The 26307-nt window shown below is 47.6% G+C and overlaps 1 protein-coding gene and 1 long non-coding RNA gene across 5 annotated transcripts in view; one reads left to right on the forward strand and one right to left on the reverse strand.

The window, feature by feature from the left end:
- TTC23 (tetratricopeptide repeat domain 23) overlaps positions 1 to 26307 on the forward strand; it is an 81026-nt gene that overhangs the window by 47517 nt on the left and 7202 nt on the right. For all 4 annotated transcript variants that reach the window (XM_015245476.3, XM_072950704.1, XM_006211505.4 and 1 more), the window contains 3 exons: positions 3154 to 3259; positions 15439 to 15566; positions 19586 to 19735. In XM_015245476.3, the coding sequence (XP_015100962.2) occupies positions 3154 to 3259; positions 15439 to 15566; positions 19586 to 19735 (384 nt within the window). The remainder of the gene's footprint in view (positions 1 to 3153; positions 3260 to 15438; positions 15567 to 19585; positions 19736 to 26307) is intronic.
- Positions 1126 to 16498, reverse strand: LOC140689693 (uncharacterized). The gene is made up of 3 exons (XR_012064729.1): positions 16170 to 16498; positions 12582 to 12658; positions 1126 to 2077 (listed from the first exon to the last, which is right to left on the reverse strand). It is a non-coding gene; the product is annotated as an uncharacterized lncRNA (long non-coding RNA).

Here is a 26307-nt window from a genome sequence, read left to right on the forward strand (position 1 = left end):
TGTTTGTTCTTTCAACTCCACTCTGCATCCCTCTCTGATCGGCATAAGTACAATGTCAGTGGGCCGCCTTGCCCTCTGGCTGGCAGGCACACAGCCTTGACCTTGGAAAGAGAGAGAGGACAGCTTATTTATCCCCTCAGCACTTCCCTGCAGGGTCACCGCAGGGGGTCTGCATCCCTCTACTGAAAGCCACAGCTTCCTCCCCTATAATTCATCTTTCCAATTCCAGCGAGTACTGCCGCTCTTACTCTGCCTCTGATGGTAAAGCACCCTGTTTGGGGGTCCTGCACGCTCCTCCTTGGGTTTCCTCCATGCAAAGGATCATTTTTATTGACTTCTTTTCTTCTATTATTCTGTTAAACTGTGCCATCTCTTTCTTGCCCACGAGGTGTAGACCAATCCTAGGGATACTGAAATCACTGAAAATGGACAGGAGGTGGAGTGGAGACGAACGTGGTGAGCAGGGGTGCTAAAACCCAGTGACAGGCAGTGTCTGTGAGCTTAGATAGAGTCAGACTACCCCACATTTTTGTAGTTCGTCTGTGAGCTCCTTTAAAACCAAAAGCCCTGCCTAATTTTGCTGTGAATTCCTAGTGTTTTAATAATATCTGGCATGCAGAAAGCATTTAAAAATTAAGATAAATTGAATAGGACTGAATTAAATTATACTGAATTGAATTTTTCTGAATAAATGAGATGCTAATCTTGCACAGTTTAAACATCCTGGGTTCCCTTCTCCACCACCCTCACCACTACCCCTCCTCCAGCGTATGGTTTTTAGAAGCTTCATGAACATCAAATAACAAATTAGATCAGAGACTGAGTTTCTGAAGTGAATAATGAATAATAAATGTTTGCTTCTGGTAGCATCTTACACAGAAAAATGTTGAGGTTATGAAGATTTTGTGATAAATTCAGATTCCCTTAAGATTTGAGGATCCACTTTCCTGATACTGTGAGCATTTCTGCTCATGGAAAACTTTGCTTCCTGTCTCCAAGACAAGAGGCAACTTAAAGAACTCACAGAACACATAATTACTCATTTGAAAGTAATTTTGGTAGACACGTAGCTTTTTATATTGCCTTGAATTACATTGCCTTTATTGAGTGGAACCAAATATGAAATCTTTTTCAATTTGAATTTGAGTTTTAATCAATCTAAAATACTGCATGTAAAAAAATCTTTGTAACAATATGAGTTAAATCTCTTGTGGCATCAGAGGGTGCTCACCTCAATAGTGCATTGTGGAGACAGTTAACCCCAGGGAGCTGGGGGCGAGGGGGAAAGGGACACAAAGTAAACATGATTCATTTGCACTTGGGGTGGGGCAGGCCTTTTCCCTTCTCTCTTTTCTCTTTCCCCAAGCACTGATCCGCTCTGTCCCGGTGGCTCCTTGTTGAAAAGCATTTCAAGCCAGAACTTCAGGCCAGATTGAGGATAATGACTCACTTGGGGGTTGCCAAAATCACTTACCCCATTTATGTATATCCTGTAATAAGAAAAGTAGTTTTAAAACAAAGGAAATTGTTAGCATTTACAAATATGAAATCCCGATTGTTCTGACAACCGCAATCAAAATTATTACCAGCAGTCTTGATTTGGAATAGCCCCTATCATGAAAAGTCTAGAGCTAGTAATTCACTGGATTTTAACATACGACAAATGAGGCGATGGTCTAGAGTCTACCCTGATTATCATCTCAGAAACACATTTAGCTGGTCATCAAGAGGAGCAAGCCTCTGTCCTTGCCGTCTCTCTGCTCGGGCTGGACTAGAGGATTCTAGTGGTATGGCTTTATCTAGGCCAGTTCCCGTGGATTAGTCATGGCTCCTGGAGGCTGAATGCATCAGGGTGCTCTGGGCAGTGTGCGGGCATCAATTAGTGATGTTTGCTGCCGCCGCAGGCCAGGGCGTGAGGAGGGTCAGCATTCAGGACAGAGTAGAAGCAGCAAATCTGAAGACAGAGTATCGAGCTCAGAGTCCTATCTCCACCCGCTGTTAGCTGTGAGAGATCTCAGGCAAATCACCTATTCAAGCAACCTCAGTTTTCCCATCCGTAAAATGAGGGTAATGAAACCTGTCAAAAAATATTAAGATTGGTGTCACAAATGAAGAAGAATTAAAATGCAACTTAAATCTTAGGAGTGTTTTGTTTTGGTTAGGTGTTTTGGCCTATCCCAACCTAGTGCTTCTCTCCTTGAAACTCCCCATATTTTAGTATTTTTGTCACTCTTCTGGCAATTAATTGCAAGCTGCCTACCACCTCACATCATTGCACTGTGTGACTTCCTGTTGCTTTCTGTGCTGCCCACACCTTCCAGCCCATGCCTCTCCAGTAGTAGGTGCTCTGACAGTGCCTGTTAATTGGGCGACTGTAAACATAATACTAAAGCAGTTTTAAATTCCCAATGGTGACAGGCAGATGAGTCGTAACTTTATCTTTTTATTTATTTATTTACTTGTTTGTTTGCTTAATATCTTTTTATTTGAAGGTATGTATTTTGTATTTTATTTGAAAGGATTATTATTATTTTATTTTCATAGGGTCATGGTGGGTGTTTGTTTTTTTCCCTTAAGGAATTTTTAAAATTTTCAAGGCTGTATTTTCAAGAAACTGAGCTGTTTTCGTGCTCGGGCAGCTCTCAGGGGTCAGCTCACTGAGGATGGAGGCAGATGGGCTTGGTGGACCAGGCATGGGGGAGGGGTCTGGGTTTCTGTGGGTGAGGCTGTGACACTGGGGGGTGGGTCCCCTTCTCTGGGCTGACTGGTGGGGAGGGGGTGGTGCTTGCCCACTTGCCCGGCACAGCACTGGCACTTTTAACCCATCTCCTGCCTTCTGGAAACCCTCCCCGCCTCTTCCACTGACACTGCACTCATGGGAGCGGAGGCTTTTAAATGACTCACGTAGCAATAGGCCCTGGCCACAGCATCAGGCCATCTGGACTCAACGTCCGGTGCTTGGTGCTCTCTCTCCACTACACAATGTTTTTAAAATCCAGCCCTCCCAAGAGTTGATTTGCTTCTGCATAAATCATATTGTCCAGCTTGCTAGAAATTTCCTTGGCTTTCTGCTTATCGCTGCAAGAACAGTTAGTTCTCCATGGCTGCTGCCAAGTGTGTAAACAAACGTGTTTCTTCTTTCCATGGTGACAGGCGCATCTCATCGTCCTGAGCAGAAACCCCTCTCAAGAGGAGGCAGCCGTCTCCGCACACGTTGTCGCCCGCGCTGCCGTGGCTTCCGGGAGGCCAGAGCACCGTGGTGAGAGCGAGCCTTCCATGGGGGACAGGCCCTGCCTGCTCCCTGCCTGTCCCATACGCGTCCGGGTCTGTGGGCTGACTGCCTCTGGGATGGGGAACAGGTGGATGGAGCCTTCTCTGTTAGCTTCACCATAGTCCTTTGGTTTCTATCCCTGTTCAGCCTTCCTCTAATCTTCTCCTTTCAAATACAGCAAAACTTCGTCCAAACATAGCTATAAGAGTGCCAGAGAGCTCGTGCTGGGCTTACAGGGAAATCTGTTCTGCTTTCAAAGGCGATCTATTTTTAAAGAATGTTGTGGAGCTACTGTGGCAACAGATCTGACCTGCTGGAACTCCAGCCTCCAGACTCTCACAGCACTGAGCTTTCAATCAGGATGAACTTACACGGCGTCAGGATTCCAAAAGGAAGTTGCCATTTATGAGTCAGATAGTTTTTCTTAGCCCCATGTAATAGGTAGAGCAGTGAGCTTGGGAGTTCTGTAATCCTCCATCTGGGGCTCAGAGCATACAGGGCTGCCTCTGTTGATGGAGAACATACATCCTCGTGACTTTTGTTGCTGTTGTTGGTCAGAATATTAGAAACAGAGCATAACTCAGAAAGAAGACCTAGAGGTATACTGCAAGCTGTCAGGTAGAAATAGTTATGCATTGTAGTAAAATAAGGTCCAAGGTGCCATCAAGCTGAAAATCAATGTCTGGAAGGTGTGGGGTCAGTGTTCAGGGAGCAGGAGTTGGGCTAAGACGAGGAGGCCAGTGGCGGAGAAGAGGAAGGGGATGTGGCAGTGAACAGCCTGGTCTACAGAGGTCCCTGGGCCAGGCAGGGGCTCCAGTCTAGGGAGGAGCTGGGGAACGAGATACCAGTGTTTATCCGTCTGTCCATCCCACCTTGCGGATCCCTCATTCTGGTCTATGTAGCTTTGAGCAACTTTCCAGAACTGGAGGAGAGAGAAGACAGGCGACCTTTCTTACCCTCACTCCCTAGAACACTCCATACACAACAGTCCACTTCAAAACCTTCAGAGAGCCAACATTTTAACCAACTTATCGGTGGCTAAAATTCCCTTGGTAGGGGAAAAGAACTTTTATGCCGCAGCTATTAATAGGATACTTAAAATGCAAATATGATGGAAACCCCCAACTGGCGGGAGTCACAAATCTGAATGTCTATAGGAACCAAGTAAGCAATGTGGGTAAAGCGGGTGGTCATTGGGAAACAGCCACAGCAGGAGGCGTGGATGCACGTGTTGGCTGTGTGTGATACGAGAGGTACAGCATGGGACGGTGTGCACGGGCAAACTGGAGGAGCCTGTCCGCCGGCGGAAGTGACCAGTGTTCCTCCGCTCCGGCCCGTGACTGCCATGTCAGAGCAGGCTTACACTGGCAGATCTGCCTTTTCAAGAGAAGGCGGAAATGTAGATTTTTATGTGAAATCAATGTATAATTGCTGGTAACTCAGTCAGATATGTTTCAGGCTCTGAGTGAGGCAAAACAAGGTGGGGGCCAGACCCCTAACTTCTGCCCTGGGGAGCAGGAGACGAACGAGCGGTTGTCAGCTCCTTCCTGTTTCCCTCAGGGGCTCTTGGGCTGAGAACTGGAGGGTTCTGGGCATTGAAACTGGTGGGATGTCAGGGAGGGGGTCTGTTCCCCACAGAAGACCAAACAGCTAGAGGAGGCCGAGGCCAAAGACTGTCTTTGCCTAGAGGGGTTCCGGCTTGTCACCACCTCAGCTAATGGTCAGTGTTCACACCTAATGGATTAGATGGGGACCAACAGAAATCGTGTCCTACATGAGGTGTTTCCTGTCGCTGCCAAGTTAGGCCACTCTGACTCGTGTAATTAACGACTCAGAAACAATCCAGTTCTATATTTATATAAATTTTTTTCTAAGTTTTCCAGTCTAAATATGGTGTTGGTATAGCCTCTCCTGAAAATTGAGGATGTCACTGAGACCTACTTGTTACAGATAATGAGGTCTGTGAGAATTTAATGACCTCACACAGTAATAGCTAATTTTCACACAGTGTAAACTGGCATGGTTCTAACTGCGTTACGTTTGTTAACTCAGTTAATCCTCACAGCAGATCTGTGAGGCTGGTTCAAGTATTCCCAGTTTCCAGATAGAGACACTGAGGCCCAGAGGGACAGGAAATTTCACCAAGAGCCCAGAGCCAGGCAGTGGTACATTTGAATCTAGGCTCGCGGCCTCCGTGCTATCCTGTAAGGCCTGGCGCTGCACAAGCCCTTTGCCCTTTCTTGCTTACGTCTCCCCTGCTTACATCTGCCAAAGAGTCTGTGGCTTTTGGGAGAGAAAGGAACATGAATAAGAGCCAAGGCAGCCCAAGGAAGCCGCTTTGGCGTGCCGGTGGGGAGGGGCCAGCCCAGGAGCACGCCCAGGCTCTCAGCCCACCCTCTGCCCCGTGTCTCATGGCGGCCCAGGCTGTTCGGTGACCTACACCCAAAAAGCTGGCTTGCCAGAAGCATCTGAAATACAGGAGGAGTGTGAAGAGGGAAGGATAAGAAGAAAGCTTCCCCCAGGAGCAGGCAGTTGGGCAGCTGCAACTGGCTTTGCTAACAGGTTAGGAAGGGGGTCCCTTCTGCCTGAGGCCTGCAGGCTCGGTTGCTTGAAACATCAGAACTGTGGACTCAGGAACTGGGAGCCAGCGGGCATCACAGCCATAGTACCATGAACAGCAGTGACAGCAGCAGCAGGGCAGGAGCGCTGTCATGTGTGTGCAGGCGCCGGCACCCTCACAAACGTGCCCATTTACTCCTAACACGCCTTGGAGGCAGGACCCGACCTCCCATTTGTCATGTGCGCTAGCACCGCCAGCTCTCCGTACTGCCAGTCTGTGTCCTCTCTACTCAGTGCTCTACCCAGAAGGACAAAGCCCTGGTCCGTCTAGGATGCTCCCTTCCCAGACTCAACTTCTCCTAGTCAGAAGACACTTGAAATGTTTATCGCCCTGACGCCGATGACGCCGATAAGAAGAGTTTACTGAAGGCTTGAAGGCGAGTGGACCCGAAGGGAGGAGGCTGGGCGGAGATGCTGTAGGATCAGATGCCTGTCCAGCCGCAGCACGAAGCCCTGGAGCACAATCAAACCGTCGAAGAAGCGAATGAAGAGCAAAGAGAAACTGCAGACTGTTCCTACTGTGTTAACTGGCTTGAAAATGCTGCCATGGGAATCTTTGTTCCCTTGGTGGCAAACATGGGAAAGGCTGTGGATGACAAGCTGGCCGGCTAGTGTTTTGAGGCTGAGTTTGTTCCGCTCTTACCCGCAAGTGCCTAAGAGTGGTGTGGTCCAAGGGGGTGGAATCGGCTTCCCCCCAAAGCACAAATGAGCCAGTCCTGTAGCCAGAGCTGCAGTGGCAGCTGGCAGGCGCGTCCCCACCATCTTTGAGGGATCCTGGTTTTCACGTCTCTGCTAACCCCTCATGTATGGCCCAGGCGGGAACAAAAGAATCTTGCCCAGGGCTGAGGGTTCTCCAGACCTCTGCTACCTCCATCAAGGGGAAAGGAAAGGGGGGTAATCTGGAATTTGTCTTTGTCTGATAGCTAAGGAGGGACTGGCGTTCCCACAGCTCTCACCCAGGCAGGACTCTATAGCCTGGACTTTGATCACTTCTGGTTCAGGAGCCCCAGCCAGATCCCCTGGGAGCAAATCTGTATGTTCCACTGCGCGCCAAGAAAATCCACATGCGTGGGAATCTCTGCTCTCCTGTGCTTAAACCTGTCTGTGCCAAGTACAGTTAGTTATTTTGTTTGTTTGTTTGTTTTAAAGAATCGTTAATGAGAAAAATTTCTCATTAGGGGATTCTCCATAGCCTGCCTGCTGGATGCCCATTGAAGGCATTGCCCTCTGACAAACACAGCGCCACTGGCCAAGAAGCCAGTATGTTTCAGGCTCCACACTCAAGCTAATCCCTTCGCCTTGTGCCTTCCTGCATTCCTTATGCAGACAAAACTGCCCTAGAAGTCACGAAGGATTGTGATTGCATAAGGACTCCCGATTCAGGCTTGCAGAATGTCACTAACCTGAGCCTGGCCAGCTTCCCAGAGCAGCCATAGACAAACTTGGTATTAACAGCTCTCCCAACCCCGCTAAGTGTCAGGACACTGGCCTTGTGTTTATAACTCTTCTCCTAAAGGATATGAAAATGCAATGGGCTGAAGCCAAGTACATTTCAGTGTAAACTTTTGAGAGGCAGAGCCCACTGAGCATGGGCGGCCTTGTTTGGAAGTGGCCCCGTGCGGCCTGGGCTCCAACAGGCCAGGGAGCCCTGCAGCTCTGGAGACAGCAGGAGGAAACAGGCCTTCACCTTGAGGGCAGGGGGTGGGATCCCTGGCTCTACAGACAGACTCACAGGCGAGGGATGCAATCCTGAGATATAATCCCCTCTGCACAAATGTTTGTCTCTGAGGCCCCCACTTGTCCCGGCCTCTCCCCATGTTTTACGCAGTAGATGTGAAATTCGTGAGTTTCTGAACGTAGGCATTGTATCTGGATGCAGCCTCCTCTTCACCCTACACATCATCCCTCTCCTCGACTCTCCCTCCTGTGGCCTGCTTCTCAGCTTGCCCCCTTGCTGAGCCCTGCCCCACCCCACCCAGCCCAGTCCCCACTCATGGGGTTACTGTTGCTCCTTGGGCCCTGTGTGTCCCAGGGAGACTGGAAATCAGACAGCCTCTGGCGCACACCCGCACCCGACTCCAGTGGGCCCCTGACAGGTAACGTGGCCGCCGGGGTGGCTGTCACCTTCCCCGGGGCCCTCCTTGGCAGCCCCTGCTGCCTCCCTCGCCCCACCTCCAACCCAAGACCTCCAGGTGGGGCCTGTGTGTGGTGCAGGCCCGCGGTGGAAATGAGGGTGAGCACTGCTGGCCACATCCACTGCCTCTCTCCCTTCCCCCTCAGTCTTCCCACCCTGCTAAGCCCTGAGAGACCCTTCCTCAGCCAGCCTGGGCCTGGTGCCTCTGAGCTTCCCCAGGAGAGGTCGGCATCCATGCCTGCTCTGTGCCCACAGGCCAGATAAGAAAGGGGAAGCTGCAGAGAGTGAGCGGAGGGTGAGGCCAGAGGAGAAAAGGGCAGCCTCTTACCCTGTTTCCCACCATTGTTAGTTAGTGGGACCCTGCCTCAGAAACCTCTGGAAGGCACCTTAGGGCATATCCCACCTAGAGGACTGGGCTCCAAGGTGTGTCCAGGGTCACTCTGCCCATTAGAGGCAAAGCAAGGCCTTAGACAGAAGCCAGGCGCTGCCCACTTGCCACACTCCAGAACCAGAGAGTGGGTGGCACTGTGGGTGCCCTGCCCCCAGAGTTCCAGGGAGCCCAGAAGCCCTGAAGGAGGGGGCAGCTCGGGGCTGCAGGCTTGGCAGCTCTCGGGCCCCGCAGAGGAGTAGAAGGGGCAGACTTTCCCTCCATGAGTCTGTGCTATGGGTCCCTCTTCACGGAGGGACAACCTGGGGCAGAGCTGAAACCTCGTGGAGCTGTGTTCACAAAGGCCTTTCATCTTTGTGTCTGAGAACAGTCTGTGCCTTCATTCCTCTCCTGGGGGGGGGTGACAGGCATGCGCTCTGTGGTAACCACTTTCATGAGGCTCTGGTTTTTCACTTTTGTGCTGACTAATAACTTATATTCAGAACTTCTCAGAAAAGCCTATGTTATTTATACCCTGACTTGGCTTCAAAACATATTTTTAGGGCAGCTTATGGAAATCATATATACTTCACCAAGACAACCAACTGTGGCAGCAGGCCCGAGGCCGCTGGACGCCTGACCACTACTGGGTGGCCCCAAGGGGGACTCTGAGTGATGGGGGGTGGGCTGGGCCCTGGCCAGCTTCCCAGTAGGGAGGACCTATGAGCAAGTTGTTCCCCATGGAGACAGACCTGTCCGGGCCTGTGGGCGCCAGGCACTGAGCAGACACTTCTTGTATGGTTTCCCCGTGAGCCTCACCGGGCCTGCCACCATCTTGTTCACCTCACCCTACTGATCCAAAGCTACCCACGAGACATGGCCGTGGACTTCTGGGGGACCACACAGCTAGTGAACAGCAGGTCTGCTGCTCCCGGAAGCCCTGCCCGGACCCTGTGAAAGCGTTCCTCTTGAAGGTGGTCCACACCACTGAGGCGAGGAGACAGCCTGTCCTGGGCTTCATCTGTCCTTAAACTGCCCTGTTCCCCATCCCAACCAGCCCCTCTCCCCAAGGCTGGCAGGTGGCCTCAGGGCAGCTGCCCATGCAGAGCCCCAGAGAGCTCCCAGCAGGGCCTAAATGGGTTCAATCTATTTGTCTGCTGGGTGATAGCATGCCTCTGGGTTAATGTGAGGCTGGGATTTGAGACTTCCCATTTTCACATTCCCTGGGGTCCTTAATGTGTTTGCACTTAGTGCAGAGCACAGTTTCCCAAGACTGTTACAAAGGATAATTGTCACATTGTACATGCAGGCCTCCCTCGTAAGGGAAGCTGTCCTCACTGTTGCAACTCTGGCTTGAGCATTGCCTCAAGAAAATGAGCCCAGGGTTACTGGAATTTATTTTAATGAAAAGCTTCCTGACCTCCAGGGTAGCAAATCATAACCCCACATTCCTCTTGCTCTTTGAGTGGGGTGCTGTTTTCTTTTGCCTGTATATGAACGTACAGATGGAAAAGAGTCTGAAGGGGCCTCCCAGAGACGTTAAGCTGCCCTGCCCCCAGGGCTATGCTCCCCGGTCACCCTGGCTTGCAGACAGCCCCAATATTCTGCGGGAGTGGAGATTCATGGCCTTGGGACACCTGTGCCACTGGGGCTCAGATGTACAAGCTCAGTCATGCTCTTGTGCTTTAGTAAATGACCTCATCTTTTGCCGAGGCCACCAGCATCAGGTTGCCGAGGATTCTAGAAGAGATTTTTTAAGTTAGTAGTCGCCACTGGTAAGACCCCTGAAACTGGTGGCTCTGGGTGAGCTCACACACAGCTGCAGGCACAAGATCTGTGCCAAGAAGTGGCATCACACCCCAGGAGCTGTGACCTCCTCTCCCTCTGGAAATCCTGTTGTCACTTGTCCCAGATGGACCTCCTGGGGGATGTCTACTCCCCAGAGAATCTGCTTACTAGCGGGTCACTTCTCAGCTGTGGTGTTAGAACAAATTCGCTCTCCCCTCAAAGGCTCAGCATGTGGTTCACAGTTCAGAACGCTAATTTAGGGGGTTGAAGAGATGGAGGGAAATAAGTCAGGGTCTTGGAATAAAGGGGTATTCCTATATCCCCAGTTAAAATCAAAGTGGTTTCAAATTCATAGAGAAGGTGCCCATAGTGGAAGCCCTAGACTGTCCGCTGTTTCCAAGCTCTAGATCCTCACCCACAAGGGTCCTGACATGATACCTGACTTCTGGTCAACTTGCCCATGACGACGGCTGTCAGAGAGCCCTCCCCTACCTGGCCTTGCCTCACACTGACTAGAGACCTCCCAGGAACAGAAATGTGAGAAACCAGGCCCTTGTGAGAAGCGGAGGATGCTGAAATGGGAGAAGGGAAGCAGCATCTTTAGGAGATGCTGACCCCAGAGGGCAAATTCCCAGGCAAGGCCCGTCTCTGATGTCTCACCACAAAGCCTAACTTTCTTCCAGGTCAGTAGCCATGCAGCCTTAGTTTGAGTAACAAATTCCTTCCTCCTCCACTCTCTTCCTTCCTCCCTCACTTCCATTCTCTCTTCCATATGTGCTAACAAGCATCTTCTTGGGAAAATGTGAATAGGCCTCCCTGAGATAGAGGTTGTGAGTCATTTACACACTAGTATGAATTAGGCCAAGTAGCTTGCTTTCTCCCAGCACCCTGTGAGATCAGCCATACTAAGGAAAGGAGCATGGGGCACGCAGGTCTAGGGGACCAGCCTAAATGGGATGACTGTGGTGGGGGGCAGTTGGTCAGCATGGAACTGCCAGGGAAAAGAATACTAAGAGATGGCAGAACTTTACAAGAAAGGGGCTTGAAAGATACGAAGCACCTTTGTGTCCACCTGTGTCTGGGAGACCAGCTCCTTATCCAGGAAGGAAGGGAAATGCTCCCCATCCCTTTTGACCTCCTCCTTTTTCTGAGCATGGCACCACTTCTTCTGCCAAAGCCCAGGGTCAGAAACTCAGACCCTGCCTGCTTGTCCCCAACACCCTCCTAGGTAGCTGTTACATCTGCTGTATTTAATTTTAATTTAAAAAAATTTTTTTTTAGTTGAAGTACATTCAGTTTGTAATGTTGTATCAATTTCTGATGTGCAGCATAATGTTTCAGTCATACATGTACTTAGATCTATTCCTTTTCATATTCTTTTTCATTATAGGTTACTACAACAGACTGAATATAGTTCCCTGTGCTGTACAGTAGGATTTTGTTGTTTATCTATTTTATATATAGTAGTTAGTACCTGCAAATCTGGAATTCCCAATTTATCCCTTACCACCCCTTTTCTCCCCTGGTAACCATAGGTTTGTTTTTTATGTCTGCAAGTCTGTTTTGTAAATAAGTTCATTTGTGTCTTTTTTTTTTTCAGATTCCACATTAAAGTGATATCATATGGTATTTTTCTTTCTCTTTCTGGCTTACTACACTTAGAATGATGATTTCAGGGTCCATCCATGTTGCTGCAAATGGCATTATTTTACTATTTTTTAACAGCTGAGTAGTATTCCATTGTATATATATATATACCACACCTTCTTCATCCAGTCATCTGTCAATGGACATTTAAGTTGCTTCCATGTCTTACATCCACTGGTCTATAAAGTCAGGGCTTATCTCCAGGGGAACAGGGCTGAGACTTGGAAAGATTTCTACTCTTCAAGAAGGGCTCAGTTACATTCTTTGGTTAATCCTCAATTAGACAGCTGATTAAACTATCAACAGTACTCCATTCCTGAATATCCTCGTTAGTTTTTAGAGATGGAACGTGCATCTCTGTAATGCTTTTAGAATCAACAAAATAAATGCCACATCATCCCCACATTTGCTGTCATCAGATTATCAAAGTAGCCAAAGTTAATGCTTAGTTTGAACATTTAATCTGTAATGTTTTCTCCTAGCTATGGTTAAAGAGATGTAACATTTTCCATGTGGTAGAATTTTCTCCTACCAAGAGAAAAATTTGAGTAATACTCTAGAAATTCATCTGCTGGTCTGGCAGTCGACAGACCCCCATTGAAAGAGAGGAACAGGGACTCCAGTTCAATAGACTTCTGTCTAGCTACAAGCTCTGGGGCCAGCCAGTGCCAAGACCTTCCAGTTGAATTCTTGCTTCCATCTGGCAACTGCCTAGATCCTAAGCAAAGTAAATGGTGCAGATAAATGAAACTTACTTATTTTCAGGCCTGAGTTTTCTTTAGGTTGACTAGGTTTGACAGACACGTTTCTCCAGTGTTTCCTTCTCTCCTTCCTAAAACAGATCACATGGGATGCACTTGAGTCAATTCTAGAGACCCATACTTCTCATTGTGAATTTCAGGAGTGTTCTCAGAGCTTTTGAGGCATGTGGAGCTGTTTACCTGCACGTAATCCCAGACTTCTGTACCTTTTGACCACTCTGTCTGTTTCCATAGTGTTTCTGTCCTCTCTGTGTCCATCCCTGCTTCTGGTGAGCCTGCTCCAGGGCCTAGAATGGATGACGGAGGCCCAGGACCACACTGATCAAAACTAAAACTAAAACGTTTCATGTGTACTGAGCACTGACAAGGTGTCAGGCACGTCATCAATATTTGTGTGTGTTAACCCGTTTACTCCTTACTACGACCCTGTAGTGGAGGAGCTGGTATGATGGTCCCCCTTTCAGATGAGGAAACCGAGCCCAATGATGGGAGGCACACAGCTGGAAGCCGAGCCCAGGCAGCCGCTGACCTCTGGAGCCTGCCCTCCTGACCACTCGCTCTTCTGCCTCCAGGGACACCCCACCTCCCTTGCCGCACAGGCTGGCCCCGTTCTTGCTTTTCCCTGAATTCTGGAGCACTGGGTTCATGGAGGCCTCTTTGGAAACACCTGGCATTCTCATCACAGTATTAGAAAAATTAACTCTAAGGCCCACTCTTTGGAAAAATACTAAAATAGATAAGACTCTGTTCTGCCCAATCAAGAAAATGGGGAGAAAACCCAGACACAAGATTAGAAGGGATGCAGGGTAAGTAACCAAATGTACAGGACATCCAGAGAAGCAAAAAATAACACTATCTTTTTGCTCATATGTATTTGGGCTACATAGGACATGTGAGATGTCCAAGTGGAAATGCAGGGAGACCATACATGGGTCCTAATCTTCCCCAGCAGACTTTATGTGCTTGAGGTATGTCACCATGAGGTGGTCTCCAGCAGGCGCCATAGTAGGAGTCCCACATCTGGGACATCACATCTTCCTCTGCTACAGCAGGGTCAACAAACTTACGGCCCTCGCGCCAAACGCAGTTCCTCGACCCATTTCTGGAAATTGTTTTCTCGGCACACAGCCAGGCTCTTTCATTCACACATCATCTCTGGCTACTTTCGTGCTTCAGCAGAGACCATTTGGCCCCCAAAGCCAAAAATACTTACCATCTAGTCTTTCACAGAATAAGTTTGTGACCCCTATGCTGGAACCCTATAATTTCTCCAGTGTCAGACTAGTTTCCACGTTAATTAATTGGTCCAAAATTTCCAAGCTAAGTAGGTGGTGCAAATTCAGACCTCACTCATGCATATGCCCCACGTGTGGTGTCCCAGTTTCCTTCAGATGCTCTTTTTCTAGCCACGGCCTGTGGAGGGACAACCTTGAGGCCTCTCCTTGGACCAGGGCAGTTGCTCTTATCTCAGTGTGAGAGATTCCTGGTTATATGGGTTTTCTTTTGCAGCTTAACAAATGATGGTTGTTTAAACACCCAGTTTACATTCACAGTGCTGTTGGTCAGAAGTCCAGCATAGTGAGGCTGGTTTCTCTGCTTAGGCTAAAATCAGGTTGTCAGCCAACTTGACATTCTCATCTGGAGCATGCGATCCTTTTCTAAGCTCATTCCTGTTATTAGCAGATTTCAGTTCTTTGAGGTTATAGGACTAAAGTCCCCAGTTTTTTTGCTGGCTACTGGCCAGGGACCTCTCTCAGCTCCGATGGGCCACTCTTAGGTCCTTATACCAGGGTCCTCGCATCTCAGCAATGGAGAGCCTCCTTTTCAAGTCGCTCTTGTGCTTTGAATCTCTCACCTTTCTTTTTCTGCCACCAACTGAAGAAAACTGCTTTTAAAGGGCTCATGTCATTAGGTTAGGATCAAATGATAATCTCACTTTCTCACAGTCTACGGTGCCGTATTACGTAGCCTTATCACGGGAGGAGTATCTCGGCATATTTACGAGTTACACCCACCAGCAGACAGAAGAGCATTCTACAAGGATGAGGTCCTTTGGGGTTATCCTGGAAATCAGCCCATCACCCCAGATTTTTGTAGGGAGCCCCATTCCAGCTTCCTACCACACACGGGCCTCAGGCCTCATCTCCTGTCCTGCTCAGGCTTATAAAACCCCATGCCTTGTGGAATACCCCTTTTTTCTTATCCCCTCGTGGGCCATTCAACTTCAGCTTGCTGCTCCACTTCCTGCTCTGGCTTTTAGTTCCTTCCTCATTTTCCATACCGGAGATTTTCCTTTTCTTGCTTCCAAGATGGGCAAACATTTAAAAATAATTTTGTTATGTTATAACAGTATGTTTAAGTGTTTGCAATGTGGGGTTTTTTTTCCCCTCAGTAGCACGTCAGCCATATTTTCCAGAGTTTCAGTATTAACACTCTACGTTCCAAGATTACCGAGTCCATTAAAGTCAGTGGACCCTCAAAGTCCTAACCCCAGTGAGGAGCAACCAGAATTTTACAAAGAATTAATGGTTAATCAGCCTGAAACTTGCTGATGTGTCGTGTCTGGGCAGCAGTTCCCTTGTTTGCGTTATCTTTGCTGACCGTATCACTGCAAGAGCTGAGATGTGTGAAAACCAAGGAAAATAAATTGCCATATCTTTCTGAGAACTAAAGCTTTTCTGATAAAACAGTAAGATCGATGAACAAAAGAGAGTTTCCTTCACTGGGTTCTCTTGTCCAAATGCTTATTATTTGCAAGTCATTCACCATCACTAAAGGCATAGTTATTCTGTTTCCATTTTAAATCTGCGATATTTTTCTTTTACGATGTTGTTACGATGCTTTTCTTCAGATGTGGCCGAGCAGTATTTTCAAGAGAGCATGGCTAATCTTAAGGATGCGGAAGGAATGGAAAAAGCCAAATTTCTTTCAATTCAAGATGATTATTGCCATTTTTTACAAGTCACTGGACAGCAAGAGGTGAGTTTAGACCACAGTTAACCAGTTATTTACATGGGCTACCTGGTTAATATCCATAGAGTTAACCCTTCACTCTGCAAGCATCCTTTAAGCATCTACTCTGTGCAAGGCATGTGCCAGGCTCTACAGGGAAAAGGGTAAGTAAGGCCAGGTGGCCACACTTGGGCAGCTCCCAGATACTCACCCTTGGGAAACGAAAAAGCCTATGAGAACTTAGATACCATGTCCACTTGCAAAGGATCCTAAAGAACTAGAACCTTGAGAACCCAGTGGACAGACCCTGCTTATCTCAGCCTGTGGTTCTGGCTGGCCTAGAGGGTGGCAGTTAGTGTGTCTGATTCTCTCTTATTTTGGGTAATGGATGGAATTTACATACATAATAAGAACTGCACATTGCAGAAGTTACAGCTCACTCACTGTCTGTGGAATCCTACAGGCTTGTTTTCCGTGGCTTGTAAACATGGAACAAGACCCAGAGTTTACATCCGTTGGTAGTTAAACCCTTGGGAACATGTTCCATACAAAGTGTAACCGCTACCAGAAAGTCACACGCTGTGGCTCGATTTGTACAGATGTACGCTTCCCCCTGACCCCCGTTCTCACCTATCAAAGCGAATCTTTGAGATGAAAAACTTCATCTTCTCTGATGTTGTGTAGACCTCCTCCCTGATCGCTCTCTCCTAGCCCTTAATCCTTCACCCTTCACTCAACTGATGGAGCTTAAGGAACAAATTTTTTCATCTAGATGCACCCATGGTCCTCAAGCCAAAGTAGGGCTGTCGTAACCATAACAAATGGAGTTTCCTTATTTTCCTGGATCACCCAACCAAGTAGAGAGAGGCCTTCCTGCGGCCTTAGATTCTAGAACATCTCCAGGCGTTCTATGGGGAGGTCGGTAGTCTGAGCGGAAGCCTGCCCTCATCACACCTCGGTGCTTGCAGCTCATCAGTCACTTTTACCTCCAAAATGCACCTTGAATCCATCCACTGGTTGCCAGCTCCACCTCTGCCATCGTCATCTCTGGCCTGGACCACTCCAGCACACGCTGGTCCTCCAGCTGCTCTTCCCCCCTTGCCCTTTTCTAATCCATCCTGAATAAGGAAGCCCTGGTCATCTTTTCAAAAAGTTGACCCGATCAGTGGACTTCCATTTGTAAAATATTCCTCTAGCTCCTCAATGCCCTTAAGATAAACTAGAATCCCATATGGCCCCCAGTATCTTGCACGATCTGGATTCTGCTGACATTTTCAGTCTCATTTTTCCCCCCTCTCCTATTCTGGCCACACTGGCCTTTTCTAATCTCCACTTCTGGGCAGTGCTAGCTTTTGTTTTCTGCTCTTGGAAGGTTCTTCTTCACTGATCTCCTGGCTGGTGCAGAGCCATCCTTCAGGACTCACCAGCGTGCCTGCCTCCTCTCTCCCATTCTTCATTACATTCTCCCCAGGATTCTTCATCATAGAACCCTGCTTGATATAATAATACAGCATAGTAATGTAGTACAGTAATGCATTGGAAGTATATATGTGGACGTTTGCTGTCTCTCCCCGGACTAGACCAAATTCCGTCTAGAGCAGGGACCCTCTTACTCGTGGCAGGGGATCGATGAGCAGATGGGTAGATGGATGCTTGGCGATGGGCCGTCTGACTGCTCAGGCTGCCACAGGGCATCCGCCCTCTCCCCATTCCTGTCTGACTTCCTGCCCTGGTGTCTGTGGTCACCGATGCTACACCTCACTGCCCTTGCCAGGTCACCCAAACCAGTGGCGTGGATCTAAAGATGCACCTCACTCCCCGCAGACTCCCTTGAGATTTTAGCAAACTGGCTCGTTTCATTCTACAGCCCCTGCCAGCCCTTCTGGTGCCCTTGTAAGAACAGGCAAAGCTGCCTCTACCTCAGGTGGATGCAGCCCGTGCAGGGCCGTCCTCGTCCTCCTGCCAGGCCTCCTTGTGTGTGACACAACCTGTCCAGCCAAACGTGGCAGCCTTGCTCTATGCTCGCCCTTGGTTGCAGACCTCTCCCTGTGGGTTCTAGCTGGAGTCTGCCAGCAGGGCTGGGCCCACGGACAGTCCCAGGCACGAGTACAGGGCTGGGCTCAGACCACCGAGATGTGTTTACAGCCTACATGTGGCTCAACCCCTTTGCCAACGGGAAGGTGACCTTTGGGGAGCGAAAATGCTTTTTACAGTAAAACGTAAGTGAAGGTCACTGTCCCACAGGTTAAGGTGCTCTGTGTAAAGATACTTTTCTAGTTGTGCTACTCTGCTGCTCGGGAACCTTCTCTGACTTTCTTATTTCCCCATAAGACAATCCAAACGCCTCAGCCTCCTCCTTGAAGGCCTTCCACCCCCCACTGAGCTGTGCCTCCTGCCCCATCTCCCTCTGCCCCCTTCCTACTTTCTCTGCTGCTGTCAAATGAGTCCCCTCCCTGGCCCCGCACCTGCCACGTGCTTCTCCCATCTCACACCTGTGCTCCCAGGTCCCCAGGCCCTCTTCTCAGCCCACCGAAATCCTCTTTATTCTTCACTCCTCTCTATTAAGCTTTTGCAACTTCAGAGACTGATGGTCTCCGTCTCCTGTAAACCCCGTCCATCTCTTCCATAACCATCTCGACGTACCATTCAAGTTCATGCACATCTATGTCCAGTTTCCCCAGTCAGGCTGTAAATGGCATCGAGAGCTTCATTTAGGAAAAGAAATCTGGCTGTTTCTCCCATCACTGGCTCCTCCAAGCCCAACAACCAGTGTTCGTGGAAAAGCTGCCAAAACCCGACATCACAGATGCTGGAAGGGGACATGGTACTAGGGACATGACAGGCTTTAGCATCAGGCAGGTCCCTCATGTAGCGAGCTGGGTCACATGCTTCACAATTTACACAGTTCCTCTTCCCTGCAGTGATCTATCTTTCGACCTCAGAAATCGTTTCTTGTCCTATCAGTGCCTTTACTGTGGTTCACTGGTCCCACCCCCAGCACCTAATTCATCTTCCTGCCAATCAAATGAGTGAAGGCCTTGCTAGTACCTCTGTCTGGGTAGTGCTAGCAGGATGGCTTCACAGCTCTGTGGTGGGCAAGGCTCCTTCACTGACTCCTGCTTTATTGGGCTCTTAAATTTGGCACTTGTGTTCTCTAACTGTAATCATGCTTTCATGGAGAAGACCGTGGAAGAATTTCAGGAGAAATGTGGGAGACTGAAGAACAGGATTTTCCCCTCTGTATGTCTTGGTGTCTGACTGAAGAGATTAATATGAGAAGACAGTGGTTTCTGACCAGCTCATGTTTTTTATTCCATGTTCCATAAATCAATCAGATAAACCAAACAACATGTCAAATCTGTTTAATATTTTCACCATGTTGGAATGTTTGCTTTTGGTTTCCTGGACTGTTTCTTGTGAGAAAGAGAAAACCCTGGAACATGTTCTAGATGTTCTATAAGTAGATCCATTGCCAGGAAACTCTATAGTTTTTCACTTACGTAAGAACATCCCTGCACAGAGGGAGGAGGGCCTGCAACTGGAAAGGATTAAAATTACCTGCCAAACTCAGATCCTAAGTCTGCGGTTGATGAGCTGTTTGGCTCTGAGCAAATATCTTGACTGCTCTGTGCCTCATTTTCCTCCTCTGTCAAACAAGGATTGAAGGAGGCAGTGCGAATTAAATGAGCTCACACACGTAAACTCTTAGCACAGTTCTTGACGCGTGAAGGACACAGTACAGTACGCGTTAGCTTTTGTTCCTACTACCCAACTGCAAGGGATTCCTGCAGCATCCCAGGTGGCCCTTTTCTCCAGGGGTCCTTTGTGCCTTCTCTCTTCACAGTTCGCACCATTCCCTCCCCCCACCCCGTGTAGGTTATTTCCTGACTCCTTTTTATGGGGAAAGTAGGCTTAGTTCATGAGACACTCCAGCCAAACTCATCCCCCTAAAAGTGAAAATACACATCAGTTACATCACTTTCTCAGGAGGCGCTGATCCCAATCTGCCTTTGAACTTTTTCACCAGATTTTTGTTCCTTTCACAGAGAGCAGCCTCCCTCCTGAGAGAGTCCCTGGAAGCCAAAGTGGGAGTGTTTGGAGATCTCAGTCCCGAGGTGGCAGAGACATACCGGCTCCTGGGAGGGGCCGACCTGGCACAGGGGAACCAGAGCGGTGCCCACAAGAAACTGAAGAAGGTATGAAAGCGGAGAAAACCCGCCCTGCCTTCCCCACAGGTGGCTTTTTCTCCCTCCACAACACTCTTTTCAAATGAGACTTTACAGGTGGCTTGTTTAGGGAAGATGATGTCACTTTCACAGTTGATCTCAGCTAACACTTTTTGGATAAAAGATATAGTAATCCTTTTATGCACAAAGATTTTAAAGTGAATTTTCAAGTTTTTTTTTTACTATGCAAATCATTTAAAATTTGTACCTAGTGTAATTGATCAATCTTATTTTATTACACTCTTTCTGTAATGCCCAGGTTATAGAGTAAGTCTCCTATGTGTTCTGGCACTTCTGTGTCTATTTCTTTTTAAATTTGGAGTTTGTGTGGATGGTGTGAGGTATGGATCTAATGTTATCTTCTTCCCAAATGACCGCTCAGTTGTCCAGCACCATTTTATTAAACAACCCGTCTCTACTCCAGTGAGTTGAACTAACACCTCCATCATATACTACATTTCCATATGTACTTGAGTCTATTTCTGGATTTCTTTCTATTCCACTTTTCTCATTGTTTATTTGAATTCTAGGACCTCATTGCCTTAATTAAAGAGATTTCATAGCAGGATATAACACTTGGTAGGGTTAGACTTCCCTTGTGGTTTTTTGGGGTTTTTTGGTTTTTTTACTCCTCCTCAAATATCAGGTTTTCTAGATATCCTTGCAAGTTAATTTTTCCGCATGAATTTTGGTATCAGCTTGTCTAGCTCCATAAAAAGTTTGGTGGTATTTGTTGGAGAATTTGGAGAATTACGTCATTTGTAAATGAACTTTGGGAGAACTGACATCTTTATGCTGTTGAATCATTCTGCCAAAGAACAAGGGATGTCTTTATGTGGGTTCATGTCTACTTTGTATCATTTGGGCACATTTTAAAGTGTTCCTTACATAGGTTTTGTACATTTCTTGCTAAGGTGATTTCTAAGCATTTTTCGTTATTACTGCTGTTAGAAATGGAGTTTTACCCACTATTACACCTTTCGACAAGTTATTTTTGTGCATACAAAGACTATAGTTTTCTCTATGTTAATTTTATTTTCTTCTTTTCTTGCTTGAGTTAATTTGAGCATTGATTCTCTCAAGTTTTCCAGGTATACTATTACATCATCCACCAATAGTTTTACTTTTTGTTTTCCATTTTTTATGCATCCAATTGACTTATTTTGTCTAATTGTATTGGCTCATACTTCCAGTACAATCGTAAATAATGGTCAAGATAATTGGCATCCTTGCCTTGCTCCTGATCTTAGTGGAAATGCCTCTAGTGATTCCTCATTTAGTATATGCTGCCTTTGTACTAAGGTTTATATATTTTATCATGATAAGGAAGTGTCCATCAGTCTCTATTTTCATATTTTTTAAGTAGAAATAATTGCTAGATTTCATCAAAGGCTTTGTCAGCATCAATGGAGATGATCATGATTCTTCTTAGATCATTTAATATGGTATATTTTATTATAATATTGAACCAACTTTGCATTCCTGGAATAAATTGCCTTAGTCATGAGGAATTATTTTCTCAATATGATTTGATTCTGTTTGCTAATATTTATTTTAGGCTTTTTGCAACAATATTTGTAAGTGATATTTGTTTAAGTATCAATGTTATTTTCCTTCCTAAAAATAATTTGGAATTTTACCTTTATTTTCTAAGCACTGAAGGATTTTATGCCACATTAAAACTATCTAATCTTTGAAAGTTTGTACCATCTGTGAAACTCCTTAGACATGGAGCTTCTAGGGGGGAAATTTTCTTGACAATTTTCTCTATTTCTTCCATCTCTAATGGGGTCATTTTGGTAAACTATTTTTTCTAGGTAATTTATCTATTTTACTTACATTTTCAGATGGATTTGCACAGAGATTTACCAAGTAGTCTCATGAATTTTAAAATTTCTAATTTTTTAATAGTTATTTTCTCATTGTAATTCTTAGTTTTGTATTTGGATTTTTCTTACTTTTTTCTTGACTGAGTTAGTGGTTTGTCCATTTTGTTAATTTTTCTAAGAAAGAGGATTTGAATTCCATAGGTCACTTGCCTTCCTACTATCTATTTCATTGATTTCTGATTTTATCTTTATTCTTTCTTTCCTTGTGATGTTTTACCCTGTTGGAGTTTTTCCTTTCTTTTTAAATTGGCAATTTGATTCATTTGGGTTTTCATTTTTATTGATATAAAAAGGTATGAATTTTCCTCATTTTTGCTTTAAATGCCTCTCATAAGTTCTGTCATGTTATGTTTGCATTATATTAATTCATTTTAAAATGGTGGAAACCTGGGAACCTTTACGTGTCATAACTGCCCAAACCAAAAGAATTAACTTTAGTTCTGAGTGGGCAGTTCTATAAGTCAAGCCTTTTCTCTTTTTGTGACTTCTGATTCTGCTACAAAAGGCACCAGACTTGGTAACATGTGTGGTGCCAATTTTTTTAATGAGATAACACATGTGTCTATTATCAACTAGTCAGCATTAGTCATTGGATACCTTCTATGGGCCAGTGACTGTGCTAGGCAGACCTGGGGAAAGACCATGAATAACCAAGACAAATATGCTTCTTGTCTTTGTGAGACTTTCTAGTCTCGGCAGGAAGATACATTAGACAAACCATTTCAGATAATTTGAAAATTACACATATGCCAAAGACGTTATGGTGAGGGAAGAGGTGAGAAGGGAAGCTGAGGGTGGCAGTTGCTCTAGGTTTTAAGCTCCATCCTCCACTTTTAAGCTCATGCTTAGTGAGTGATTGTCCCCCTGGCACTGAATTAAATGATTGAAATCTATTACCTTAAGCCCTTAGAGCAACCCTAAGAGTTGGAGGCCTCCAATCTCAGTTTTTACAAAGAAGGACACAGGCTGAAAGCATAAGTGTCTCAGCCTTGGTTGCAAAGCGAGGGGTTGTCAGAGTGGGGGTTCAACACCAGGCAGTCTCTTCTACGCTGTCATCTACTTCACAGCTTGGGGTTCCAAGTAAGGTTTTGTTTGAACAAGGTCTTCTTATACTTAAAAAAAAAGTTTGGAAACCAGTGGCACAGTGGGGAGCATGCCAAAATCAGGATAAGTGGGAGCCTTTAGGTTGCCGCTGACAGAATACAACTCAACTAGCTCAGGTATAAAGAACCGACTATTGTCTTGTGGTTTCCCAGGAAGCGCTGACGGGCACATGATTCGCGGGGCAGGGACACCTCGGAGCCTCAGGAGATAGCGACAAGGCCAGGTTCTCCGGCCACCAGGGCTCTCCCTCCCTGGGAGTCCTGCCTGCTTCTCTCTGCACATCCTCCTCCTCTCTCGTGGCAGCTTCTCCCCTCAAGATGGAGATCAGGGCTGCCAGCCCGCCAGAGTTTTGCTTCCTTTCGCCAGGGCCGTTTCTCAGGCACAGCTTGGAGGATCTCAGGGCAAGTCTGAGAGGCCTGGCTTGAATGCAGTGCCCACCCCAGATCAGCCACCAGCGGTGTGGTGGGGTGGAAGGACATGGTGCCCGCCGTGGAGGTGGTGCAGGAAACACAATCCCATAGTCAGCAGACCTGGGACAGGGTCACTAGGGCCGCTCCCTCCTTGGGGGCGTGTGCATTGAGTATAATAGGCGTGCTACAGCCCCTTACCTTAAGAGCGTCCCAGGCCGGCGAGGGACTTACAGACTGTAAGCCCCTAACTCTGACATTATGTGCTTAGTTCTGCTACAGGTCCATCCTGTGATCAGTGTGAGGAAGGAGTTTAGGGAAGGCATCCAAATAAGTGGTCCTGAAAAAAAGCACAGCCTTGCAGAGACAGGAATTACCAAGTAGGAGATGGGGTGAGAGAGAAGGCCCAGGGGCGAGAGAGTGGAGCCTATTTAAGAAGCAAAAAGCCATCTGGTAACTGCCGAGGAGCAGCTGGGAAAGACCTTGCTGTCTTGTTTGCAGGTGAAGGGGCTGAGACTTGGTCCTTTAAGCAAGGATCCCAAATGTTGGCTTGCAGGTCAAATCCAGCTCACTACCTGTTTCTGTGTGGCCCCTAAGTTAAAAATGGTTTTTACAGGTGATCATCAATTGACTTGATGGTAGAGAAGACTGACTTTGAACCCCAGCTGAGTGAAATGTTATCCCCCAAAAAAGGAAACCCATTCTTTTCATTAGTAGAACTAGATTACATTATTATTGTATTTTAAATTTCATTGGCAAAAGTTTGTGGAAATTTGTTTCCTCCCTTCCTCCCTAAGTACCTACACAGTAGGTACAATTTTTATCTCTTGGCCCACAAGGTCTAGATAATATTTACCACCTGCCCTTTGGAGGAAAAGCTTTCTGAACCTGGCTCTAAGCGGCTGGGAGCCATTGAGGGAGTTCAACGCAGGGCACAATAGGATTTGTTCTTTGGATTTTTTTTTTAATCATGGTGAGGACAGTGTTGAGAGTGGAATGGAGTGGCCCAAGAATTGAGGCAAGAGGCCTCAGTTTTCTCATCTGAAAAGTGGGGATAACAGCAGCCCTGAGCCCTCCTCCCCTCCCGATTTGTTCTCAGGCTGGGATACTGCGAGGTTTGGAGGCTTGCAGGGGCTGCCCGGGTGCAGAGCCCCGGGGGCGGGGTGGGGGGCTGGCCTGACTGAGTGCCACCCACCCTCGGGAATCTCCCGCCTCCTCTCTCCCCTGAGGTGGGGAGCTGCAATGTGGAAAAACTCTTCTCAAGGCTCTGCCCACACACTTCACTGCAGGCAGGGGAGGGAGCCAGGAATAGCAGAGGATGGCGAATGCTAGCAGCTGTGTGAGCCACCTGACTCGGGCCACACAAACCTTCCTGCGGCCCTGCTGGCTCCAGTGGGGACCAGTTCACTCCACTGCTGCCGGCTCGCCGGGCGGGCTGGTGTCGGGGTGGCTCCTGCGAGTTCCTAAGCCTCACGGCAACGCTCCAGATCCGACCTCAGCAGCTCTGATTTGCAGACAAGGGGCCTGAGGCTCCTACAAGTTAAGTCAATTGTCTGTGGGCAATTTACTGTTGAATAAAGCCCAGACTTTCCTTAATGCCAGTGGTTCGCCAAGTATGGGTCTTAAACCTCCTGCATGATGGTCACCTTGTGAACCAGAGTCTCGGGCAGGGGCCCAGGGGCCCAGGCACCTGCATTTTAGCTTCTGCAGGAAGCCTGAGAATCACTGCGCTGGGCCCCAGGCCCACCGGCAGGGCTGAAAGTCAGCTCAGCTTCAGGAAGCTCTCAGGTTTCATCCCTCCCAGTGCCTGCAGTACAAGTTGGTGACTTTTTTTTCCCCCTTAGTTTGGCCTCATTAACCATCAGCCCTGAAAACAATGACTTTGACATTTTAAAGCTATCTGGCCACTTGCCAGAGTCAGAGAGGAAAGGGTTGAAATGTGTATCTCTGAGGGTTGTGCCCGCCATGGTACATGCGGTCCTCATGCCCACTTGTCCCTTTGTCCCCACCTGAGGACAGGGGCTGGCCGCTCCCGGAACCCCAGGTCACCCACAGGCCTTTAAACGTGCCTGTCACATCTGCTGCTGAGCTGGGCTTTCTCAAATGCCATATTTAGCCCTGGGCTCGGCAGAGCCAGCAGCAGCTCTCTGAAGCTCCTGGCCCAGGGTTTCTCTTGTTTTTATCACAGCAACAGCTGCATTCCCCCACGTTTTCAACTCTGGAGCAGGAATCCATTGAATACTGGCCTTTCCAGATGTGCCCTCCTGGGCTGAATGGCCCAGGCAGGGTCCTGTGGGCATGGAAAACAGGAAGCATGAGAAACAAAGCAGGATTAAATCACTGAAAAGAAAACCACACTATTGATCTGCCTTTCAACGCATCTGCCTGCAGGGGAAAATTGGAGAACTCTGTTGGCTCCAAATGGAAATTTCCACAGCAAAAAGTTCACGTTTTTGCAACATGGAGACCTGGATTTTCATCCACGTGAAAGGCTACAAAAAAGAATTCACAGACTGTTTCCTGGGTCAGAAGCATCTCAGGACTAACCCTGGGCCCACTGATGACAGTGTGAAGTCAAGGTTGGGTACCCCCTTAATCTGGCCTCCCTCTTAGGGGCTGTCCTCATCAGGGTTCAGTCCACGGCCTGATTACTTTACAGCCGTGAACATTAAACATCTCCACGAAAGAACAACAACTATGTGACCTCTTGCTCCAAGAAGTTCAAAGCCCACTGTAATGAGCCATTTGAAAAAAGATGAAGGAAAATGGTTTTCATTCATAGGTTGTATGTGACAAAGCCAGCCCTGGAAGGGTCCTACGTGGTCCTGGGTCAAGACTCTCGAACAGGCCGTCAGGTCCTGTCTATTCCAGCCATTCCTTCCACCAGCCAAACACACAGGGCCTTCTTGTGGACGGCCATGTTTCATACACCGTTCACGTCCCGTCATTCCATCAGTGGCCCACTTAGTTTTACTTTCCCTTTCACATAGGTGGTGTTTTCCTTGTCGCCCTGGACACCGGGAAGCCCAGAGGCAAGTTTGGAGTCCCCACGGAGCCCCGTGTTAGCCCACACTGTTCGCATGGGTAGAGTCTCATGATTCTTATTTTTCTAATCGTCTTTGACTTAACCCACTGTTGGACC

This window comes from Vicugna pacos, chromosome 27, assembly GCF_048564905.1.
Source record: "Vicugna pacos chromosome 27, VicPac4, whole genome shotgun sequence".
Classification (NCBI taxonomy): Eukaryota; Metazoa; Chordata; class Mammalia; order Artiodactyla; family Camelidae; genus Vicugna; species Vicugna pacos.